The sequence below is a fragment of the Rhineura floridana genome, chromosome 7, assembly GCF_030035675.1.
Source record: "Rhineura floridana isolate rRhiFlo1 chromosome 7, rRhiFlo1.hap2, whole genome shotgun sequence".
NCBI classification, from domain to species: domain Eukaryota; kingdom Metazoa; phylum Chordata; class Lepidosauria; order Squamata; family Rhineuridae; genus Rhineura; species Rhineura floridana.
The window spans coordinates 110,267,236-110,292,015 of NC_084486.1; the positions used below are offsets into that span (position 1 = coordinate 110,267,236).

The 24,780-nt window shown below is 45.8% G+C and overlaps 1 protein-coding gene across 4 annotated transcripts in view; it reads right to left on the minus strand.

Annotated features, from left to right (window-relative positions):
• Window positions 1-24,780, minus strand: part of COL4A4 (collagen type IV alpha 4 chain) — a 192,770-nt gene that overhangs the window by 45,424 nt on the left and 122,566 nt on the right. For all 4 annotated transcript variants that reach the window (XM_061636823.1, XM_061636821.1, XM_061636822.1 and 1 more), the window contains 6 exons: window positions 22,736-22,879; window positions 12,170-12,277; window positions 11,636-11,817; window positions 9,960-10,023; window positions 8,934-9,008; window positions 340-447 (listed from right to left, as the gene is read on the minus strand). In XM_061636823.1, the coding sequence (XP_061492807.1) occupies window positions 340-447; window positions 8,934-9,008; window positions 9,960-10,023; window positions 11,636-11,817; window positions 12,170-12,277; window positions 22,736-22,879 (681 nt within the window). The remainder of the gene's footprint in view (window positions 1-339; window positions 448-8,933; window positions 9,009-9,959; window positions 10,024-11,635; window positions 11,818-12,169; window positions 12,278-22,735; window positions 22,880-24,780) is intronic.

Consider the following 24,780-nt stretch of genomic DNA (forward strand, 5'->3'; position numbering starts at 1 on the left):
TCTACATATGTTCCAAGGTGATACATAAAATATAGTAAAAACAGCTAATAAGTAGTTACAGAACTACTACAAAACTAACAGAAGATGAGTTTCAAAACAATATAAAATAGACATCTATGGCAGAGACCTTTTCATCTAGCTGGGAAAGCTTGTTGGACTTCTCCCCACATGGGTTAAGATGATCATGTGCATAATAAGCCCATCATAACCTTCACATCTCTTCTGGTTTTATTATTCCTTTACTGATGTTTCTTCTTCCACTGGCTTCTCCATTACTGCCCATAATAGGTGATTATGTTTAATATTAATCTAATTTTCCTTTCTTTACTTCTGTCTCACCTGGGAAGCCAGGCGTTCCTGAGTATCCAGGTAATCCTTTGAGTCCTTGTCTTCCTGGTTCGCCTTGGACACCTGGTATTCCTTGGTTTCCTGGTAATCCATCAAGTCCTCAAACAAACAACAAACACAGCAACTCTTACTATAAAATATTTTGAGTAGAACATGGTAACCTCCAGGCTGGACTACTGTAATGCGCTCTATGTGGGGCTGCCCTTGAGGTTGGTCCGGAAGTTGCAGATGGTGCAAAATGTGGTAGTGAGACTACTCACTGGAGCAGGGTATCGCCAACATGTCACCCGGCTGCTGGAAGAATTGCACTGGCTGCCTATTTGCTATCGGGCCAAGTTCAAGGTTTTAGTTCTGATGTACAAAGCCCTATACAGCTTGGGACCAGGATACCTGAAAGACTGTCTTACCCCATATATACCCAGTTGATCACTGCGCTCTGCAGGTGAGGGCTTCCTGCAGATACCATCTTATCAGGAGGTCTGTTCTGCACAACATTGGAAATGGACCTTTAGTGTGGCAGCACCTACCCTGTGGAATTCCCTCCCCTTAAATATTAGGCAGACACCATCTCTGTTATCTTTTAGGCACCTATTGAAGACTTTCATCTTTCAACAAGCCTTTTAAGTTGAGACCTATCCCAGTCTGTGTCTGTGTTGGAATTGTTTTTTAGTATGTTTTTTTTAAAAAAAAAAACTTTCCCCCCCTAAACTATATTTTTAACCCTTTTTATTTAAGATGTTTTTAAAGCTTTTTTTTTTAAAAAAAATGTTTTTAAAGTTATTTTGTTTTAATATATTTTAAAGTCTGTTTTTATGATGTTTTAAAGTGCTTTTAGTGCTTTTGTTGGCCACTCTGGGCTCCTGCTGGGAGGAAGGGCGGGATATAAATCAAATAATAAATAAATAAATATTTCTAAAATGGCAAGTTCCATGCTGAAGTGGATTTCGATCAATACTGAACAAGTCTGACTGCCATTTCCCCTAGACAGGGGGTCATGTAGACAACAGAGAATAGTACTGTTGTAGTGAAAATGTGCCAAGGACACTGATATTGCAGGAATGAAGGGAGGACGGATGGAACAGGGGGCAGAGCATCATTGTAGCATTGTAACATAGAATAATGCAATGTAACTGTTGCCATGATTGTGACGGAGGTAAAGGTATATAACTGTCTGTAACTAACCACCATTTTGAGGAAGAGAGTTGAGTCCTGTACTCTACTCTGGTTAAGCGCTTAGCTAAATAAACAACCTTAAAACAGGCTTTGGCTTCATTATTAAATCTCCTCAAAAAGAACTCAGTCGTAAATTCCACGACAATCTTGGTGGCAAAGGTGGGATGTGAGGATCTCCTGTCTAGGTCAACCCGAAGGGGGAAGGTCGGAGCGGCGGTTTGTGCACATTCTGAGAGGTAAGAGGACCTCATTTTGATCAAATCCTCCCGCTTAGCTCCCACCTCCAACCCCGGGACTCCTGGACGGGCGGTAAGAATTTCCCATAGTTTATCGAAGCCCCTGCATTAAGGTCCCTCCCTGGTTACATCCACACTCATGACAAAGGGTAAACAGTCCCACAGTTTCTGGTTTGAGTGTTAGGATTGGATTTTCCCCGGTTACATCCACACTCATGACAAAGGGTAAGCAGTCCCACAGTCTCTGGTTTGGGTGTTAGGATAGGTTTGGAGGACGTCCTAATGAGCCGTGAATGAAACTGATACTGTTCCAACTTTTTCTCTCTGTCTGCTGGGGACGCCTGGCCTTTCTAAACTGCCCTTCTCCACCGCTTGATCAGTTTCAGCTCCGGACAAAACATGGGTGGAGGTGTGTCTTGTCCTGATGAAAAAAAACCCCTGGGGTACATGTGCCAAAATTATGGAACCCGTTTGGGTCCAAAAAACTGCTCAAAGGCTGGTGAAGCTGACTCACTGGTGGAGTGAGTGCACCTTCAACCGGCCTGAGCTTCAATTCCCGGAAACGGCACTTTTGACATGGACAAGCTCACCTATTTATGGGGAAAACTGGAGAAAACAAAGCCTAGGCATATAGATTTCTGGGTCCTGTGGACAGAGGAGGCAGAACACAGGAAACGGAAATCTATAGTAACAAGTCTTCAAGATTCTAACAAAAAGTTAAAAGCACAACTGGAGGAAAAGAAAAAGAAAACCGAGAAAGAAAAGGAACAAGAAAAAAAATGCATGCCAACGCCCCTTGCTGCCTCTGTACCCAAGCTTGCTAGCCACCGCCCCTTTGCCGCCCTATAACGAGGTACCAGAAGATATTTTGGATATTTTGGGCCCCAATGGCTGGGAATGCTCAGCCTTAAGCTCAGCCAAATGCTATTTTACAGTCAGAGCAGACACCACCTCTCCCAGCTCGAGCAGGTGCCATTTTAAGCTCTGGAAACGCTTTAAAGAGAAGAACACCCCCCCACACCTGAACTTACTAGAGAAGAATGGCCACTGTCTCCCGAGGAATTAACATTTAAGGAGCAGTTTCCCCGGCTTGTCGATGCAAGAGTTACAAAAAGGGTTAAAAGCAAAGTTTGAAATTGTAGCTACATCCATAGACAGCCGCACCTGCCCCATTTGCCAAATAAAGTTGGGGAGAAAAAAGACAGTGATGGAGGATTTACCTCTATCCAGTTTAATCCGGAAAACTTCCCTGGGTGCTTTCCCCAAGTTCAGCCAGCCGGCATGGTTCAATATCTTCCCGAAACTCAGGGAGGCTCCCAATGAATTTAAAGAAAAGCTAAAAGCCGAGAAATACTGCAAACCGAAAGTACAATCGCTCTGCCCTTCCCTGTTAACCCTTCCTTGGCTCCCCATCGCATTCTTGCAGCAGTAGTGTCCAAGAGGACGACCTTCAAGACAACTGGGCTCCCTACGCTCCATCACCCCCACAGTTGTTTCCAAAGGAATAGTTTCAAAAAGGAAATTTTTAAGCATGCTCAACTTTTAACCTGATGTTGTCTCAAACTAATTTCTCCACCTCTGATGCTACCATTCCTCTTACAGTTGCTGGCCAGCCGCAGCATTTCTCATAGACTCTTATGCTTCCAGATCCACAGTTCATCAAGCTGACCTGTCTCATCCACCATCAGGAGAAATAGTGACTGAGTTTGAAGTAGGAGGTCAACTAGCAACCTTTTCAGCTGCTCCACTCACCTATGACCATATCTTTCTTTCCCTGGTACCAGTTCTGTCAATTTCTGTGTAAATGCACAATACTGTTATTGCAGCTCTGATGGGTACATTTGGATCTTCCCTTTTCTAATCCTCATGATTGTTCCTTCTAAAGCTACAGAGGCATTCCCTTGGAATGATGTGGGAAAGCTGCTAACAGTGGAACCAATCGAGATTCGGTGTCCACCTGATAAACCTTACCCACCAGTAAAGCAATACTCTCTCTTAGCTGAAGTAATTGAGGACATCCAGCCTGATTGCCTCACTGCTACAGCAAGGTATTCTTGTATGTAATGTGCTTCCCTGTAATAGGAAAAAGCTGCTTCGTAGGTTTTTGAGAGCGGCTAAATACTAGGCATTGGATCCCAAACTTTGCAGCCTATTGAATGAAAGGCAGAATGTGAGGCTTCCTTTGTGGATTTAAGAAAGGCTGTGGCCCAGACTTCTGCTATGTTAAACCTTTTTTCCTCTTTTGCCATGAGTCTCAGGGTTCTGCTGCAGAAGTACTCTGTCAACCTAGTGGCTAAAGGATACCCTCCTTGGTTACAGCTTTGCTTGTCCAGAAGTCTGAGGACTTGGTGCAAGGACGTTCCCTCACTGTGTTGGTTCCCCATTCTGTGCATTCTCTCCTGCTGCACAGAAAAACTCAGTTCCTTTCTTCTCAATGTCAAACTTCCTATGGTACTGTTAGTGTTCATATACCTCACAGCATTTCTTACCTCAGCTAGTTCACCTTGGGAGGTGGATAGCTTTCCTTATTTACAAGGATATGATGACAATGGAACTATTCTGCTTACCCCACCTAACAACTCTGTGCCCCTCTCAACCCTGCTTCCCTTCCACCCCTTCCTTCTGATGGAGAACCTCATTCAATCTCTCCTCATGATTGTTTGCAGGTCCTTGAACATCTCTCCACCCCTCGCCCCGACCTTCGTGACATTCCTCTGGATAACCCTGATCTTATCCTTTTCACAGATGGCTCCTGCTTCAGAGATGACACAGGAGTTCTCAGAATTGGCTATGCTGTGTGCTTTCCACATGAAGTCCTAGAAACCTTTTCTCTGCCAACTCTCCAGTCTGCCCAAGCTGCAGAGCTCGTGGCTCTACAGAGAGCCTGCATTCTGGCATCCAGTTGCTCTGCTAATATCTATACAGACTCTTTTTATGCTTTCAAAACCTGTCATTTTGTGGGTCAAATTTGGTCACACAGAGGATTCTTGACTTCAGCTGGCACACAAATTTCTCATTCAGCTCTTATTTCTGCTTTACTGTCTGCTCTTCAACTTCCTAATTCTATTGCTCTCATGCACTGCTCTGCCCACACCACTGCTACTGATCCTGTTAGCGGTGGCAACCGCATGGCGGATGCTGCTGCTAAGGCTGCTGCTCTTAGTGCACCTCCTTCTCCCCACTTTCCTTCTCAATTGATTCTCCTCCCCTCATCTGTTCCTGAATTACCAGAACTCGCTTTGCTTCAGAAAGCTGCCCCAGAGCATGAAAAAGATCTTTGGGTCCGCTTTGGCTGTCGCTTACATCTTGACTCTGTTTGGAGGAATGTCTCAGGCCGCTTTGTAGCCCCACAAGTACTTCTTTTCCCTCTTGCTCAGGCGACTCATCACTCTTCTCACCTGAGCAAAGGGGGGATGCTATTGCAAATTTCGACTCTCTGGTTTGCTCCTAAGATTACACCTGTTCTGGCCCAAGTGGCATCCACTTGTTCAGTATGTTTAAAACACAATGCTGGCAAACCAGAACGTCCTCTTACTGGCACCACTCCTTGGGCCTATGGACCATTTCAGCATGTTCAATTGGACTTCATAGAAATGCCGAAATGCCAGAACTACAGATATGTATTGGTCATCATCTGTCATTTTTCTGGTTGGGTAGAAGCATTTCCATCACGACACGCAGATGCTGCAGCTGTCTCCAAGGCATTGCTTAAACACATCATCCCCTGATTTGGCTTACCTCTCTAATTGGATTCTGATCAAGGTACTCACTTTACAGCTAAAGTAGTACAACAGCTTTGCCATGCCTTAGACATTAACCCAGCCCAGTCCAATTACAGTCTTTATTGGAGGGTCACGAAGAACTTCTAGTCTACTGCACTAATCTTCCCAAAATGTTGAGAACTCTTTCCTCCCAGGTCCAGGAAGCCGCTCCTGTCCTGCTAGACGTGCCTGCTCATTGGTTCCAACCTAGCGATTGGATCTTGGTTCGTGAATTTTGGAGAAAAGATTGCCTTCAGCCTCAATGGGCGGGTCCTTTTCAGATACTCCTGACATTTACCGCACTGCACATCGCTGAGACGCCAGCTTGGATACACACATCCCATTGTTGAAAGGCCCAGCCGCCAGGCGAGAGTGAGAGAGGCCAGCTGGATCCTGACGAGACACCAGGAGGAAAGACCAAGGGAAAGGAGTCCCTTCCTAAGGACCACCATCCCTACCATCTGAGGAGAGGCCCTCGCGTTGCCAGAGGACTTCATGAGTGACATCCTATCTACCTGGGAGAAGTTAGGACTACGAAACCGAAGAGTGTCTGAGAAGACAAGACAAATAACATCTATCCATTCTAAATAATAATAATAATAATAATAAAATTTAATTTTTGTGTCGCCTATCTGGCCGAAGCCACTCTAGGCGACGTACAAACTAAAATTCAGTAAAATACAATACAATACAGATAAAATACAATGAAGTCATTAATCACAGCAGCATGAGATCAGTTAGGGCAATCAATAGATAATAAGTATCCCAAAAAAGTTAGCCCTCCCCGGAAATCCTAAAGGCCTGTCCAAAGAGCCAAGTTTTTAAGGCCCGGCGGAATGTATCCAGGGAAGGGGCATGGCGAAGATCGAATGGGAGGGAGTTCCAGAGAGTGGGGGCCACCACTGAAAATGCCCTCTCTCTAGTCCCCACCAACCTAGTTGTTTTCGTTGGTGGGACTGAGAGAAGGCCCTGTGTGGCTGATCTGGTTGGGCGGCTTAATTTGTGGTACTGGAGGCGCTCCTTCAGGTAAACTGGGCCGAGACCGTATAGGGATTTAAAGGTTAATACCAACACCTTGAATTGGGCCCAGAAAACAACTGGAAGCCAATGTAGGTGAAATAATACTGGCGTGATGTGATCACAGCGGCGGCTGTTTGTAAGCAACCGCGCCGCCGCATTCTGCACCAGTTGTAGTTTCCGGACCGTTTTCAAGGGTAACCCCACGTAGAGCGCACTGCAGTAGTCTAATCGAGAGGTGACCAGGGCGTGTACCACCAGTGGGAGCTGATGAATAGGGAGGTAGGGTTGCAGCCTCCGTATGAGATGTAATTGGTACCAAGCTGCCCGGCTCACTGCCGAAATCTGAGCCTCCATGGACAGCCTAGAATCAAGAACCACCCCGAGGCTGCGGACCTGATCTTTCAGGGGTAAACTTACCCCATTAAACTGTAGGTCAACAGCACCCAACCTCTCCCTGTCACCCACAAGTAGCACCCAGCTCCCCAGATAGACTTTGAGCCCTTCTCACACCGAGGTGGGGAGGCCAGTGACTTGTATTGCTGTTTGCTTGCTATTTCTTATAATCACAGTCATAATATGGCTCCTGCGGGAGTTAGGCTTGCTTTCCTAATATTGTATAGCCTCCTTTTTACAGGACATCCTGATTGGAGTAGGAACACATACCTAAGGCTAATGGTCGATCTCGCTAGAGGGATGAACAAGAGTACTTGCTGGATCTGTATGCATACCCATTAACGCAAAAGGAACTTGTAATATTGGACTTCTAGCCCCTGGAATCAGGAATGTGGACACCTTTCCTAAGGGTCTGATATGAAATTATCGAAGGGTAGCCCCAAGTCATAAGATCCTGGAAGCTTATAAAGATCTTAAAGCTCCAGAGTACCATGCAAAAGACCACCCAAATGTTAACACCGGCTGAAGTGAAACAAATGTACTTTGAATGTGATAGACAACGGATGGAGGAAGAAGAGAAAGTGTTATGTATCATGCAAATTGGGATGGGACTCGAAAGGAGTCCCATAGGGGGGAGTGAAGTGGATTTCGATCAATACTGAACAAGTCTGATTGCCATTTCCCCTAGACAGGGGGTCACGTAGACAACAGAGAATAGTGCTGTTGTAGTGAAAATGTGCCAAGGACACTGATATTGCAGGAATGAAGGGAGGACGGATGGAACAGGGGGCAGAGCATCATTGTAGCATTGTAACATAGAATAATGCAATGTAACTGTTGCCATGATTGTGACGGAGGTAAAGGTATATAACTGTCTGTAACTAACCACCATTTTGAGGAAGAGAGTTGAGTCCTGTACTCTACTCTGGTTAAGCGCTTAGCTAAATAAACAACCTTAAAACAGGCTTTGGCTTCATTATTAAATCTCCTCAAAAAGAACTCAGTCGTAAATTCCACGACAATGCACACAGACATCTTCAATTATTCAGCAAAGAATATTTGCTTTTCAGAAACACATCAACATGGACCACTCTAGGACCACCACTTTACAAACCAGTTACATATGTACACTGATACTTGCCACAGTGAACACTTAAATGTGATGGGAGATGCATGTCTATAAACATGCTATGAACATGAAGCCATGTATCCAACAAGCACTCCTGTGCATTTATAGGCACAAATTTCTCCTTCACTTCGTGATGCTCACCAGGAGACATGCAGTGTGCAGAAAGCAAATGTATCTGCAGCATACAGTTTGAACTGGCATTAAATCATCATTTCAAATCATAAAGCAGGGGTGGGGAACCTCCAGCCCATAGGCCAAACTGGGCCTGCTTTGGAGATCCAATTTGGCTTGCATGGCAGTTTTCTTCAAACTACGCTCACCTGTCAATCATCTGATGTCATTGGGTGATGTCAGCTTATGGGTGGAGTTTAATTCTGCTTGGTGCTGGTTCGCCAGTGTGTTCCCTGCAGGACTGAACCCTTCACTCATCAGTTGGTGAGTGGAGAGTTCAATCCTGCTTGGTGCTGCTTTGCCAGTGTGTTCTCTGTGGGGAACATGCAAAGAAGACTCCTCCCCCCCAACTTCATGGGACAAATTTGATAGGTGGTCAGGACCACCCCCTATTAGTCACATAATGTCAGATGATTGAAAATTGGGTGGTCCTCCCCACTTGTCAAAGATTGTTCATGGGGTTGTGAGGGGGGCGGGGAGATAAAGATTGGCCCTCTGGGTCAAAAGGTTCCTAATCCCTGTCATAAAGCCATAAATGTTTGATTCATCTACTCAGAAATAATATGCATACACTTGGTAGGGCAAATATACATACATACACACACACACAAAATATAATATATATATATATATATATACACACACACACACACACACAAACACCTTGCCTACTGGTTACCAAATAACCAAAAGAATAGTCACCTGGCAATCCTCGATCTCCTGCAAGACCTTTCTTACCAGGCTGGCCATTAGAGACAGCTGGATCACCTCTGCTACCTGCAAAAGTTAGAGATGGAGATAGCTTTTGTGAACAAGTGCGCCTGCCTAATAACTAAGCAAATAGAACACTTTTCTCTATCTGTATTGACTTTGTTATATCTGCACTCGTTCTGCTGTCATGCATGCACATTTTAGGCTTTTAATTTTTGTAAGAGCATCACTGGCTGTAATACTGAAGTCATTTGATATATATTGGGTCCTTTGAAAGACTATTACAGAAAAACAATTCTCTATCTGCAAACAAAATAATTTTAAAACTTGGAAATAATTGCTAATTGCTGTGTAAAGGTATATCAGTTAGCTTGAGGTCAAGAAAATGACCTGTTTCACACCTCTTTGAACACATCTGTTCATATGTTTAAATTCATTTTTCAGTTTAGTTATTTAATTTTCCTACAGCACACTATCCTAACTTTATTTTAATTTTAGTTATTTTAGAAAGATTTATAGACCACTCAATCACCAAACTCTAAGCAGTGCGCATAATACACATATTGTACTATGTACATAGATTTAATGTCTTCTTGGTCCCAAAAGTTTTATGAACTAAGGGAGAGATTGATCTGAACCCCAGAATGACATGCTATGGTATTTCTGGGACACTGTGTTGTTGCTTTTTAAATCCTTAATTTTAATGCTTGATGTCACCATCTCCCCAGTTTAAACCTAAATAAATGGAGACTTAGTTTAAAACAGGGGTGGCTAACCTGCAGTTCTCATCCAGCCCACGAAGTTTTTTAATGGCCCTTAAATGTATCACTTAAAAAAAAATTAAAAATTTGTGAGGTATCAGCCTTTTCCTCTCAGCATGGTCTAGCAAAGCTTTAATCAATGCATATAGGCAGCACAATATTATTTTGTACTGTTCGTATATTTATTTTTCCTAAATCATGCACATAAACCCAATCAATGAGTAATCTTCATGCATTATTACAATTACAGCATTACCTTTAGATCCTTTTGCACCATCCAGTCCTGAACCTCCTGGAATACCTGGTAGTCCCTGTGTACCCTAATTAAATTAAAACTAAATGAGGGTCTTGTTTTATGCATCAAATCCTAACATTTTATAATACAGAGAACTGAAAGAAAGCGTTTTGTACTTTGCAAGAATGCAAATAAAATAGAAACCAATTCAACCTTCCTCTAGATGGAGCTCTACCTTCTTCTGTCTGACCTCTACTCTTCCCACAGAAATCTTTGTGATGCTGAAGATTTCTAAGTAGTCAGGTAGTATTTTCTGTAATGCAGACCTATTAATTTATTGTTCAGCTTGCTTAAAGAAACTGACAAGACTAACAGTTGCACAAAGCAATAAATATATCTCAGGTTTGCAAGAATTTTACTCTGCAGCTTATACAACTGTCACAAAATATTAAAGACCAGTTAGAAAGTTAGTATGTTCCGCACTAAGGCTTGCATTTTAATATGTCATGCTCCATATTATAGGCAGCTGTTCTATGAGTTAAGGAATGTGTATGCCAGCAGTAGCTGGCCATCATACTCTAAATTGGCTGTATCATTAGCTCAGAGATCAAAAACAAGTATAAAGGCAAATTTATATATTTGTCTATAAAACTCAGTAGTGGACAGTGTGGTGGGGTGGAGATCTGGCCTGCTGGCAGGTGAGTCACTGCTGCTTATGGGTGGGAGAGCGGCAAGGTGGCGGGCAGTGCAGTTGCACCGGCAGGAGCACCAGATTAGTTCCACTGGTGCATTTGCACTGCACCAATCGTGCCACTGTCTCGCCCCTCCTCCTCCCAGTAAGCAGCAATGACTCACCTACTGGGAGGTTAGGTAAACACCTCTGCTCCACCAGCGCTATCAGCTGCATATAAAGCTTGTATCCTATCTTTCATCCTAAGACCCCAGATGTTTTATATAAAAATATAAAACAATAAAAACATAAGCAATACAATAGAATAAAAGCAGTCTGTCAATTTCCTGAATTCTAGGCATCCCTGTACCTTAGAAAGTCTGATAGAAAAGACAAATCTTTAGTTGGCACCTAAAAGTTGGAAACATTGACACCAGCCAAACCTCTCAAGGCTCATGCACCACAAATGGGTATTATTAATATGCCACATACAGAACCTCAGGTAGGGATGGGCAAATCTGTCCATTTTGATACCTCTCAATTTTACATTTTCCTAGGCTTAAATTCAGTTCTTCACATTTCCACAAGTTTGTGATCTTTTTTGAAAAAAAGTCCTTATGAAAATCCACCAGCATTTTTGTGGAAATTTCTCTCAATATATATATATCTGTATACAAATTTGCCTGATATATATATTTTTGCAAAGCAATGCTCCCCAATATACTGTATCTTTGTATGTTTATTTTCACTAATATATGCATTTTATGCACACATTACCCTAGTATATGCATTCTTATAAACATTACTTGGCTGGAGAAATGCATTGCAAAATTGGGAGAAGTGTGAATTTCATAGGTTAGCTGTGTTTTTGTTCTTGTATTGTTTTGGAAAGTGTGAGTTAAGTAGGTTTGCCTATAAATGCAAACTGAATCAAATTTCTCCCCCATCCCTACTCCAAGGCTCCCTTAGACAACCAGCTAAATATGGCATTAGACTTTCAAATTCTTTGACAATATTCTCAGCATACCTGGTCACCTTGTTGTCCTTGAAAACCAATGATTCCTCTCAGTCCTGGAGGCCCTGGAAAGCCAGGAAGCCCTTGAAAACCAGCCTGTCCAGCACCACCAGGTTCACCTTTTTGAGTTCCTGGAAATGCATTTCTGCCTGGTGATCCTGGGATTCCTCTGAATCCAGTGTTACCCTTATCACCTGAAATTATTCCAAGAGCTTGTTATATATTATTATATTTTCTAGTCACACAAGTGAATGCAACCTCCCCTCAAAACACAGAAAAACAGAATAATGCCAGAAAAACTACAGAACCTGCAATTAAAGGGAATCAGTATCTAGTACATTTTAACTAAAACTAAAAGTGGCCTGTCTGATCCTTCCTTTCATTTCCATAGTCTTGCACCAGTGAAGCGATTTCAAAACACAGCAGCTAGGGAGTTATTAGCACCTTCCAAATATCGGATAGTATATGGAAAATGCAGATCAAACTCTGAACTTAATTTTACATTTATTGGTTCCTGTGTAACTTAAAAATAAGCTGTTTGCTTACCCTGTGGTCCTGGCAAGCCTTCTTCACCAGGAAGACCTGGCTCCCCAATTTGTCCTTTCTCTACCAATACAATAATGTGGCCATCCTCTCCTTGAGGTCCTCTTGCACCTTAAAAAGGTAGAAAGTTCTGGATGTAGACAAAGATTTGCTCAGGACATCATAGCTTCAAAACCACCAACCCTACTATTGGGATCCACACTGTGGCCTACATAGTTACTGCTTTGGACAAGTACCACATATTAAATATTTATTCTAATGGTTCTTAGAGAGCAGGAACTGCAGTATTCAGAGGACTCCTCCGTTTCTGCTTAGAAAACCTTGAAAATATGGTCTGGCATCAGCACCCAAAATGGTAGGGCAAATGCAGTAGCCCACCAAGGCTGACAAACCATTGCTTTAACAAAATATTATAAGGAAAAAGCTCCCAGGAAGGTTTACCTGGCATCATCTTTATTAAGATATTAAGATATACCACAATATTAAGAGGCTAGGCGGCAGATGCTGGAAAGGTGCAGGTGGCAGGCCACGCCAGTTTAGGGGAACAAGGGATAGATGCATCATATCCATCCCCTGTTCCGGGCCTGTTCACAGCCAGAAGACAACTGGGGGAAGTACGACTCCAACCAACCTCCGACTGCTGTTGTGTAATGCCAGGTCTGTGTTACAGAAAACAACACTCATCCACGACATGATCGTGGATGAGAACGCAGACCTGATGTGCATTACGGAAACTTGGCTGGATGAGGCCTCAGCCCCGGTGCTTGAGGCCATGTGTCCAGCCGGGTTCCGGTACGCACAGCAGCTGAGGGTTGGTAGGCGGGGAGGGGGAGTGGCAGTTATTTATCGGGAGTCTTTGATTTTTGCCAGACCCCCTCTCCACGAGACCAAGTTTGTGGACTGCATGTACTGGAGGTTGGGCCCAAAGGGTAGTTTAGGGATTCTGCTTGTGTACCACCCACCCAGCTGCACAGCAGACTCCCTGACCGAGGTGCTTGAGGTTGTGGCTGGTGTGCGGGTCCTTTCCCCCAACCTATTGGTTTTGGGGGATTTTAACCTGCACGCTGAGACGGCTCTCACAGGAGCTCCTCGGGATTTCATGGAAACCATGACTTCCTGGGAACTACACCTTAGTAATACGGAGCCCACCCATGTAGCCGGTCATGCTCTCGACCTTGTGTTTGTCTCGGGAGGGGGTGGAAGTGATCTGAAAATGGGGGCTGTTGTTGCTAACCCCGTGTCATGGACAGATCACTATCTGGTAAACATGGCTCTCTCAATGCCGGCAACCCGTCGCAGGGGACAGGGACCTATTAGAATGGTCCATCCCAGGTGCCTGATGGAGCCTACGGGATTCCTGAATGCACTGGGAGATTTGGAGTTATCTGAAGGTCGCCTGGTCGAAACCCTGGTGATGGAGTGGAATGGACCATTGGTCTCACCTAAAGGGTGATTTTCATAGGAGGTAGGCCATCAAAGCGGGTAGTGACTCCACCTATCGTCCGAAGGCAAGAATGTTTCTGAAGTCAAGACTAGGGGCATCAGGCCCCTCCCACTCTCCAGTTCATTTGCAGCGAGTCCAAATAGAGATATCTAAAAATGCAGGAAAAAAAGCCAACGGGTCTACCAGCAAGAACATAACACAATAGCAACATTCATAATAATATGATTTTAACATAACCGTAATAGGAGTCTTGACTTCACTAATAAACATAATAAAATAGTGTAACATACAGGGATATCAAAAACAATCCCCAAGACTATCTAGACATCCAGGTTTCCTCCAATTGGGAGGGTCATGATGGCCTACCTCCTATGAAAATCACCCTTCAGGTGAGACCAATGGTCCATTTTCCATAGGAGGTAGGCCATCAAAGCGGGATGTACCAAAGCAGCCCATAACAGGGAGGGACCACCCACATCATTAAGAACCTGTTGCAACACTCGTCTGCCAAAAGAGGCATCGGCAGAGGCATAACGATCTATTTTATAATGCCTTATAAACGAGTGTGGGGTAGACCAAACGGCTGCTGTGCAAATATCAGCAACAGGAGCATTAGTAGCAAAAGCAGCCGTAGTGGCAGCTGACCTAGTAGAATGAGCTGTTATACTAGGTGGAACAGGAAGCTTAAGAGACTCATAAGCTAAGGTAATACATGCTCTCAACCAGCGGGATAAAGTAGAATTAGCAACTTTATGCCCCATAGAATGTGGATTAAAGGATACAAACAAAGACTCAGTCTGTCGTATATCCTGGGTCCTGGAGAGGTAGGTCTTGAGAGCCCTCCGAACATCCAACGAATGCCAAGCCTGCTCTAGATGATGGGTAGGATTCGGACAAAATGAAGGAAGAACAATGTCCTGATTGCAATGGAAAATTGAATTGACCTTGGGGCGGAAGGATCAGTTTTCAGCACAACAGAATCCTTGTGAAAAACACAGAGATGGCGAGCAGAAGACAATGCACCCAGTTCCGACACTCGTCTCGCAGAAGTGATCGCAATCAGGAACAGGACCTTGAAGGACAGCAGACGTAAAGGCACAGTCCTGAGAGGCTCAAACGGAGGGCGTTGTAAGGCCTGCAGAACCTTTGACAGACTCCATGAGGGAAAACGGTGGACTACAGCCAGTGAATGTAGAGCAGTGACTCTGAGGAAGCGTTTGATGAACGGATGTGAGGCAATGGGGCACCAGTGGAGGACACTGAAAGAATGGACGACAGAGTGGACGTCATGAGGCCCCTATGAAGATATTGCAGTACTTGTTGTACTGTAGCTTGTGAAGGATCGAGGTGCTGAGTCTGACACCACCTGGAAAAGGCCACCCAAGTATGCTGATATATATGGGTGGTGGATGGTCGTCTCGAGGCTAGAATAATGTCAATGACAGCATCCGACAGTCCAGCCGACCTCAAATGTCGCCATTCAAAAGCCACACTGTTAGGTTGAGCCACTTGGGGTCCTGTTGACATACTGGGCCCTGGGATAGAAGATCTGGCCTGACTGGAAGTGTCCAAGGATCCATCACCGACATTGCAAGGAGATCCGAGAACCACGGGCGACGGGGCCAATATGGTGCTATCAGCACTAGCCGTGCCCTCTCGCACCGTGCCTTCCTCAAGGTTCTGGCTAGCAGTGGAATGGGAGGGAAGGCGTACAACAGGCCATCCGGCCACGGTATTGACAGAGCATCCACTGCTTCCGCTGTCGTGTCCAGGTATCGTGCGAAGTACCTGGGGAGCTGGCAATTGTGACTGGAAGCAAACAGGTTGACTGAGAAGAGGCCGAATCGACGCTGGAGAAGATGGCAAACGGTCGGATGAAGTTTCCATTCTCCTGGAAAGACTTGTTGTCTGCTGAGCCAGTCTGCTGTCACATTCCAAATACCTCTGAGATGCTCTGCTTTCAAGGACTTTCAAGGACTTCTGCCCAGTCGAAGATGAGGTAAGCTAGATCCTGCAGGGAACGCGACCTCGTTCCTCGTCTGTTTAAATGTGATTTCGCACACGTGTTGTCGGTGCGAATGAGGACATGGTCCAAGGGGAACAGAGATTGAAAATGAAGCAGAGCAAAGTGGGCAGCCTTTAGCTCCAGCCAATTGATGCTCTGAGTTTGTTCTGCTGTGGTCCAAACCCCTTGAAGAAACTGAGAGTTGCAGTGGGCCCCCCAACCGAGGAGACTGGCATCTGTGGTGATGACAGTCCTGTGCAGTTCTCTGAACGGAGTGCCCTGGGTGAGATGTTTTACCGTCGTCCACCAGCGGAATGACAAACACAGTATGTGGCTCAATGGAATTGTTCAATGGTTTGAGCTGGCAATGTCGTGTTGGAACGGCAGCAAGGCCCACTGTAGCTGGCGAGTATGAGCTCGAGCCCATGGAATAATATGAATGGTGGACACCAACATTCCTAGCGCCCTGGCTAGAAGCATGACGTCTGCGGATGTTTTGTGCATCAGAGATCTTGCGATGTCTGTGATAGCAGTTATGCGATCTGGGGACAGGAACACAGTCGCTTGCAGGGTGTCCAACATTGCTCCTAGATGTTGCAGACGTTGGGTTGGTTGTAGATGGCTTTTGTCGAAGTTGACTAGCCAACTGTGGGCCTGTAAGACATGTAGCGTGTTAGGTGACGATGAGCCCGCTCCCTAGAATTCGCCCGTATTAGAAGATCATCCAGATAGGGGTAGATGTGGACCCCTTGAAGCCTAAGGTAAGCCACTAGTATGAGTAGCACCTTGGTAAACACTCTCGGGGCAGACGAGAGTCCGAACGGCATGGCGCGATATTGGAAGTGCTGGGAGCCAAAGGCAAAACGAAGAAATTTTCTGTGGGCTATGCAAATAGGCACATGGAGATACGCTTCCTTTAGATCGATAGAAACCAGGAAGTCTCCCTCGTGCAGGCTGTCTGTAATGGAGTGGAGGGATTCCATTCTGAACCTGCGATACTTTACGAAATGGTTAATGAACTTGAGGTCCAATACCGCCCTCCATGAGAGATCTCGTTTGGGCACAGCAAATAGGAGGGAGTAGACCCCTTCTGACCTCTCTGTAGTAGCGACTGGCTCTATCGCCGCTATGTCCAAGAGGTGATGTATCGCAGTCTGCATGATGCAATGCCTGGCTGGTGCCCTGGGACAAGGGGAGGGATGAAACTTGTCTGGAGGTATTGCCCAAAACTCAATTGCATATCCATAACAAAAAAGATCTCTGATCCAGGAGATCTGAGTCAGACGTAGCCAATGTTTGCCAAATAGATGAAGTCTGCCCCCAACTGGTATTATATCAATAGTGTCTGCGCTGTCGAGACCCTCCCCTGTATGAGGACGTTGAGGAGCTTCTGCGGCCCTGGTACTGACCTCTACCCGGGAAACGTCGGTTCCAGCCTCCTCTGGAGGAGCAGAAATCATATGCTGGGAACTCACGGCCTCGTCCCCCAGGCCGCGTTCCTCGAAAGGGCTGAGACGTGCGGTACGAAGCGAAGCGTCTAAAAGGTCTGCGCTCAATGTTTCTGACGGTGGCCAAGACAGGTTTTCGAGTGTCCTTAGGGTCAACAAGCACTGCCTTTAGTGCCTCCTTGCCAAAAAGTAATGACCCGGCATAAGGTGCCCGTGATAGATTAACTCTGGCAGTAGAGTCAGCCTGCCAGTGACGGAGCCAGAGGGTCCGTCGGGCAACAACCTGAGCTGCCATGGCTCGTGCTCCTAGCTGATTCGCGTCCAAGGTGGCGTCGGCTACGAAAGCAGCTGTTTTTCGCAATTTTAGTAGCGATCTTCGCAGAGAGACAGGATCTGGATTGGGATCGTCGATGAGGTCATCCAACCACATCATCGCTGCCCTGGCGAAAATAGAGGCTGATGTAGATGCACACATAGAAAACGCGATGGCCTCATGGGTCTTGCATAAAGCAAAGTCCAGTCTGCGTTCAGTGGCATCCTTTAAATGAGATTCTCCTTCTCTTGGCAAAAGAGATCTGGAAACTAAGCTGGAAATTGGCTCGTCTATGCCAGGGACGGCCAGTCTGGTAGAAAAGTCCGGGGTCAAAGGATAAAGTCTGTCCGCAATGTTATTAAATCGGCGTGCTTGTAAAGGGTGAGACCATTCGTCCTTGGCCAACTTAGCGATTGGGTCTGGCACCGGAAGAAAGTTTTCTGCTGGCGTGGGGGATTTCAAGACCCTGGCCACTTTTAAAGCGGGAGTGTTAGCTGCAGTGGGAGTGGATTGAAGGCCAAGGGTGTTCAACACTCTGCGCGCAAGGAGCTGGTAGTCCGCGGCATCGAAGAGGTGATAAGTTGTATCCTGCTCATGTTCCGAATGGTCACTCCATTCGTCTCCTTGGTCTTGCAGCGCAAATGCGGACTCCTCCTCACAAGAGGCGTCATCAATAAACCTGCCCCTGGCAATGTCAAACGGGTCTGGGGAACCTGGTGGGATTGTCTCACTGTGTACAAAGTGCTGCCCACTGTGTTGAGGAATAGCGGGAACTTGTGATGGTGACTGTCTCTGAGCGAAAAATGACAGCATGCCCTGAAGTTGTGAGATGAACTCGTGGGACAGCTGCAGACCTGGAGATGTAGATGGTTGCTCTTGGATAGACGGAAGTGCGGAAGGCCCCACAGGTAGTGAAGAAGAGTAAGCCCCAGATTGGCTGACCATTGGTTGTACAGGAAAGCCAGGAAAATCCTCCTCATCAGAGGAAGCAGCAGGAGAATGAAATAGGGTAGTTAACTGTGCATGGTTTGACCCCTCTGGAACTGGAGCAGAGACATAGCGGGGCCGCTTGGTTGTGCTGTGGCTGGCAAGATGCTTAGTTTTGGCGGCCGCTTTAGCATGCTTATGTTTGACCGCCTTAGTTGGTTTAGGCTTGGTCATCTGGTTTGTCTCTGGCTGTTGTTTCAGCTTGGTTGCCTGAGTTGTCTCTGGCTGTTCTGCCATCATATACTTTAAAGGGTAGCAGTGCACGGCACACGACTGGGGCAGAATGCACAGACCCGAACAGGCTCAGTACACGGCACACGACTGGGGCAGAATGCACTGGCTGATGGCTAAGTACACTGCCACGATGGGGCAGAATGTACACTATGAACAGACTTAATACACAGATGGGGTGCACGTCCAGATAGCGATGTAATATTTGTTCAGCTTTGCAGAGTAACAACGGCACTAGTACTCGGCCACGGATGGGGCAGAAGGTACAGTTCAAACAGCTTTGTATGATATCAACAGCCTTGTACACGGCCATGGGTGGGACAGAATGTACAGTCCAGACAGGGTTAATATGGTATCAAAACCTTGCACACTAGGTGTCAGATGGTCTGGTGCACAGTCAGTGTAGTATTAATATCGATGAAGCAGCCACAGGTTCAAAGTCCTTGTAGCAATCACAGTCTTTGTACTGGTTCAGATCGCAGCAGTAATCAAATAGCTGTCAGGGCCAGCAGCAGAAGAAGAGTAAATGGGCAATAAGAGCCTATCTGCCACACACACACAAGGGGCACTTCATACAGTGGAAGCTGACAAAAGGTTTGGGCTCTGTTATCCACAGCCCGTGGAAGGGAGACCCCCCCTTAGTAATACTAATAGGCTAGTAGAAAGAGCGGGAAAATTTTGACAGCCAAAATGGCGCCCGCAAAAAAGGGCGGGAAAATTGGCCAATCAGGAAAGGCTTGTGGGGATGAAGAAGCAATGGCGGTCCCCTAAGAGCACTAGTGAACGAAACAGCGGCCACCAAGTTGAAAAAAAAAGAAAAGCTCTGGAGCCGCATATGGAAGGCTCGATCGCGGCTGTAAAAGCCAGGACAAGGGGTCTGCTATGGAGACGGCCAGCAGAATCCCCAGTAGATTGAAGGCTTAGGAAGCCTGATTAAGCCGCAGCGGCGGGCAACGGGCGCGGCGAGATTTAAAGCTGCCACAGAGCGAGCCGGGGAGGGGCAGGATAGTTTAAATGAGATTCTCCTTGACAAAATGAAAAGCCGCAGTTGCAGGCGCTAGGATGAACCGCCGCGACGGAGAAGCCGTGGTCGAACTGGGGAGGCAGCGACCCAAACAGCCAGGAAAAAGGAAGCTGCAAGAGCGGGCTCCTGAGGGGGACGTGAATAGAACTGGTAAAAAATAAGCGGCGAAATCAGCCGGGAGCTGCAGCCGCAAGCTCCCGTTGAGGGAAGAGAGAACCGCAGCCACGGTCTCTCTGAGGGCCGTGATAGTAAAAACTGAACAGAAAAAGGAAAAAACGGCCCAGGCAAGGGAAAACCTCCCCCAAGGATTCCCCAGGAAAACAAACAGACGACGTAAAAAGCAAGACAGAGGGAAGGGAAGTGTGAAATACACAGACACTGAAAACTCCACACCCTGTCAGCCAAAAGACACAAACACAGAAAACAAACGACTTAGCTAGACTCAATGCTAGAAAACTCAAACTTGTTCGGTACGAAGGCAAGAATGAACTGGAGAGTGGGAGGGGCCTGACGCCCCTAGTCTTGACTTCAGAAACATTCTTGCCTTCAGACGATAGGTGGAGTCACTACCCGCTTTGATGGCCTACCTCCTATGGAAAATAGGGAGATCACCGGGGCAATAGACTAGGTGGCTCCGAAACGTCCTCTCCCCCTGAATAGAACTCAGATTGCACCCTGGTATACACCACGGTTGCGGGGTCTGAGACGGGAGGTGAGACGACTAGAATGCCGGTGGCGGAAATCTCACTCCGAAGTCAATCGGACACTGGTTAGAGCAGCAATTGCAGCCTACCAAGTGGCAACAAAGGCAACAAAGAGGGATTTCTTTGCTGCCTCTATTGCGTCCGCAGAGTGTTGTCCCAGGAGGTTGTTCCAAGTGGTCCGAAGTCTGGTCGGTCCAGCTGTGCAGGAACCAATGGAACATTCTAAAGCCTCCTGTGACAAATTTGCTAAACACTTTGCTGAACACTTTGCCTGAAGAGCACGATTCCGTATACCGTGGATACAGGAAGTGTGCCAGAGTCGGCCAGTTGCATTCCGGTCTGGTGGCATCGGTTTAAGCCTCTTCCCTCTGAGGAAGTGGACAAGGTGCTCTCTACTGTGAGGCCGACCACTTGTTTGCTTGATCCTTGCCCCACATGGCTCATTTTGGGCTGTAAAGAGAGACTGAGTGAAGGGATCAAGGCAGTGGTGAATGCTTCTTTAGAAGAAGGTGCAGTGCCATTAGCCCTCAAGGAGGCGGTAATAAAGCCCATTCTGAAAAAGACCTCCTTGGATCCCCAAGAATTGAACAACTTTCGCCCAGTTTCTAATTTACCATTCTTGGGCAAGGTGATTGAGCAAGTGGTGGCCAAACAGTTACTGACACACTTGGATGAAGCAGATTATTTGGATCCATTCCAGTCGGGCTTCAGGACTGGTCATGGAACTGAAACAGCCTTGGTCGCTCTGGTGGATGATTTAAGGAGAGCGTTGGACAAGGGAGAACATGCATTCCTCGTCCTCCTGGATCTCTCAGCGGCTTTTGATACCGTCGACCACGGTATCCTTTTAGATCGCCTGAAGGGAATGGGAATGGGGGCACCGTCTTACGGTGGTTCCGTTCCTATCTCTCAGACAGGCATCAGCGGGTGGCATTGGGGGATGAGGTTTCAGACCCTTGGCCTCTCAATTGTGGTGTGCCACAGGGTTCTATCCTCTCCCCCATGCTATTCAACATCTATGTAAAGCCGCTGGGAGCCATCATCAGGAGATTTGGGCTGCGGTGCCACCAATATGCGGATGACACTCAGCTCTATCTCTCGTTCAAGTCCTCACCAGAGTTGGCTGTGTTGACCATTTCCAATTGCCTGAGGTCAGTAAGTGAATGGATGGGAGGAAATAGGCTAAAACTAAACCCTGACAAGACCGAGGTGCTGCTCGTGGGAGACAGGAGGTTGGGAGATATAGACCTGGTGCTCAGTGGGGTAAAATTGCCCCTGAAGGACCAGGTCCGCAGCCTTGGGGTCATTTTGGACTCCCAGCTGTCCATGGAGGCTCAGGTTTCAGCAGTGAGCCGGGCAGCTTGGTATCAATTACATCTGATACAGAGGCTGCGACCCTACCTTCCTGTACAGCTTCTCTCACGGGTGGTGCATGCCCTGGTCTCCTCTCGCTTAGACTACTGTAATGTGCTCTACGTTGGGTTACCCTTGAAAACAGTCCGGAAATTACAGCTGGTACAGAACGCGGCGGCGCGTCTGATTAAGAACAGCCGTCGCCGTGATCATATCACTCCGGTGTTAGAAGATCTACACTGGTTACCAGTTGTTTACCGGGCCCAATTCAAGGTGTTGGTATTAACCTTTAAAGCCCTATACGGTCTCGGCCCAGTTTACCTGAAGGAGCACCTCCAGCATCAACAAATATGCTGCCTGACGAGATCAGCCACTCAAGACCTTCTCTCGGTCCCACCAGTTAAAACAGCTAGGCTGGTGCGGACCAGAGAGAGGGCATTCTCAATTGTGGCCCCCACCCTCTGGAACTCTCTCCCTTACAATCTACGCCATGTCCCCTCCTTGCCAAGTTTTCGCCAAGCCTTGAAAACCTGGCTATTCAGGCAGGCCTACAAGACCCCTGGGGTAGCCTAATTTTATTGGCGATAGTTGTGGATGGTTTTAGCTTAATTTTATATCAAGTTCTGGTTATATGTTTATTTGATATGTTGTATTTATCTGATTTTGTACGCCGCCTAGAGTGGCCGCCGATGCGGCCAGATAGGCGGCCTAGAAATAAAATTTTATTATTTTATTATTATTATTATTATTATTATCTTTATGGCCTTTTTGGCATCATTCTATTATTTCTGTTCACCCAGGCCCTTGGAATAACTGCTGTAGTTTGGCCTCTCGGTTTTTAAAATCTGTATTTTATCTTCGGGGATATTCTACTGGGCTAGATGGACCAGGGATCTGAGTTAGCATAAAGACAACTTCCTATGCTATTGCCAAGTGGAAAAAAAAATCTTTGCAAAGGGAATAGCTAACAAATTCTGGCTAGGAGAAAACAGAAACACACTATGTGCCAATTTATTTGAGAAAACAAGGTACTCATAGGTACAAGGGTCACTCTACATACCTTTGGATCCCACAGACCCACATTCTCCAGGTGCACCACGCTGGCCTGTTTGTCCTTCTTCACCTTTCACACCACGAGCTCCAATTTCTCCTTCGCTTCCTGGGAGCCCTGGGAAACCTTGCATACCTTGGGACCCTTTGCTCCCTTGATAAAGAAATATGTAGATTATAAGGCAATTAAATAATGTTGTACTAAATTGCTGGATTTATAATATCATAAGTAAGAGCTCAGAAATAATCTTAAATTGGGATTTAAGAGCCCCTTGATTTTAAGCAGTCACTCCCTTTTATCTGTGAGAGTAGAGGAAAGCTTGATATTGAGGTTTTCTAAGCTGCTGGAGGAAAGAGGCTGCCTAGAATTTCTATAAGGGAGGAATCAGTTCCATCGCTTTATTCCCAAGAGAGAATTGTGGGGAGGGAGAGATCCAAAGGTGCAGGAAAGGGCAAATAGGATTGAGCATATAGCAGCAGTAACATGAAAGTGTTTTGGAGGTGCATATATTCTGGGTTTGGGACACCACAGGAACCAGAACCAGACTACGTGAGTAGGGAGGAAGAATTAATATTTGTGGCATTTCACAAGTGTAGAATCCTATCTATTTTCAGTTATCCAAAATATGTGTGTGTGTGGCCAAACTATTTCCAAGTTCATGCCATACTAAATTCACCACCAGACAACCCTCCCTGCCTTCTTTACTTTTCAATGGCGACACCTCAGCCTTAAGGCTTAGACATTCCCAAGAATATTCAGGAGATCAATCATTGTCCCCTCCAGTTGCAAAAGATTTGTAGTGTCCTCTGCCTTCTAGCTCAGTTCACTGGGAACATAGGTTACTACTATGCAGACGGGTAGGAAATTAGGCTCTTGACAGTGCTCATGAGCACCCAAGTCTTAAGAGTTAAGTCTACAAGGTATCTCTTGTTTGCAGTCAGGCCTCCCTGCCACCAGTTCTGCACTACACTAGGGCAAGTTTGTTTGAAAAGAGGGGGCTGATGAGGGCTGGAGCTGGAGGCAAGCTGCCTCAGGCTTGGTTTTGAGGGAAGCTCTCAAAGTTCCACATTCTTCTGGGGATTCTCTAATTACAAGCAGAGCAGCACAATCTCACACATCACTAGTCAGAACTGTTTGCCTTTTGACAAGTGAAGTTGGCCCAGCAAATATACTGTTTGCTATTCTTTCTGCATAATCATCTGTGGAATCAGATGAGCAAACAAACCATGTCTTGAAAACCTAAGTAATAGTACAACCAAGACATCACATGCATCTGGTGAAGCAGATTCTTCCTATAAATGTCCTTGCCCCAAATCATTTGTCATGTTCAAGGTGCTCATAGCTTCTTTGTTGTATTGGCTGGGATAGAATAACACTGCTACTCTTTTGTAATTATTGTGTTAAATAGCACAATAAAAAGCTACATGACAAAGTGAAAGAAATTGCTGTTTGAAAACTAGAAGCTGAAGAAGAATCCTTACTGACAATTTTTTGGCAGGTCCTGATAAAGGATACCTGTCAATGTTTTGATAGGATAATAAATAACGGGCCTCTGTGAAAAACTTTTGATTTATTCTTGTTTGTTATATTTTGTACCACTAAATAATTTTTGTAATCTTCATTGTTTTGCTTTAAGTATTCTGTGACTGTAATGAAAACAATAATAATGATTTTAAAATAATAGTTATGTTTTAATTTTCCCCCTAATGGATTGTCGTGGCTGCAAATATTTTATAAATAGACCAATATCCTTTAAAGCCTTATTTGTTTTCACTGCAAAATCATGAATCATCTCCCCAAAGTCAAATTCTTTGCAAATTCACACTCAATAGATAAAATAGCTAGGCTGAAAGCTGCAACTGCTACCAGCAGCACTGGCTCTTGTTGTCCCTCAGATTAAAGATCCTGATAATTATGCACGGCCGCCAGCAGCCCGCCACAGCCCCCCCATGTGTGTGTGCATGCGCGCATATGCTCTTAAATATGCCTGGTTGCACCACCTTGTGTCTTTAAGTGCCTGCCAGCTGTGCATGCAGAGGTGATGTCAGCTGGGA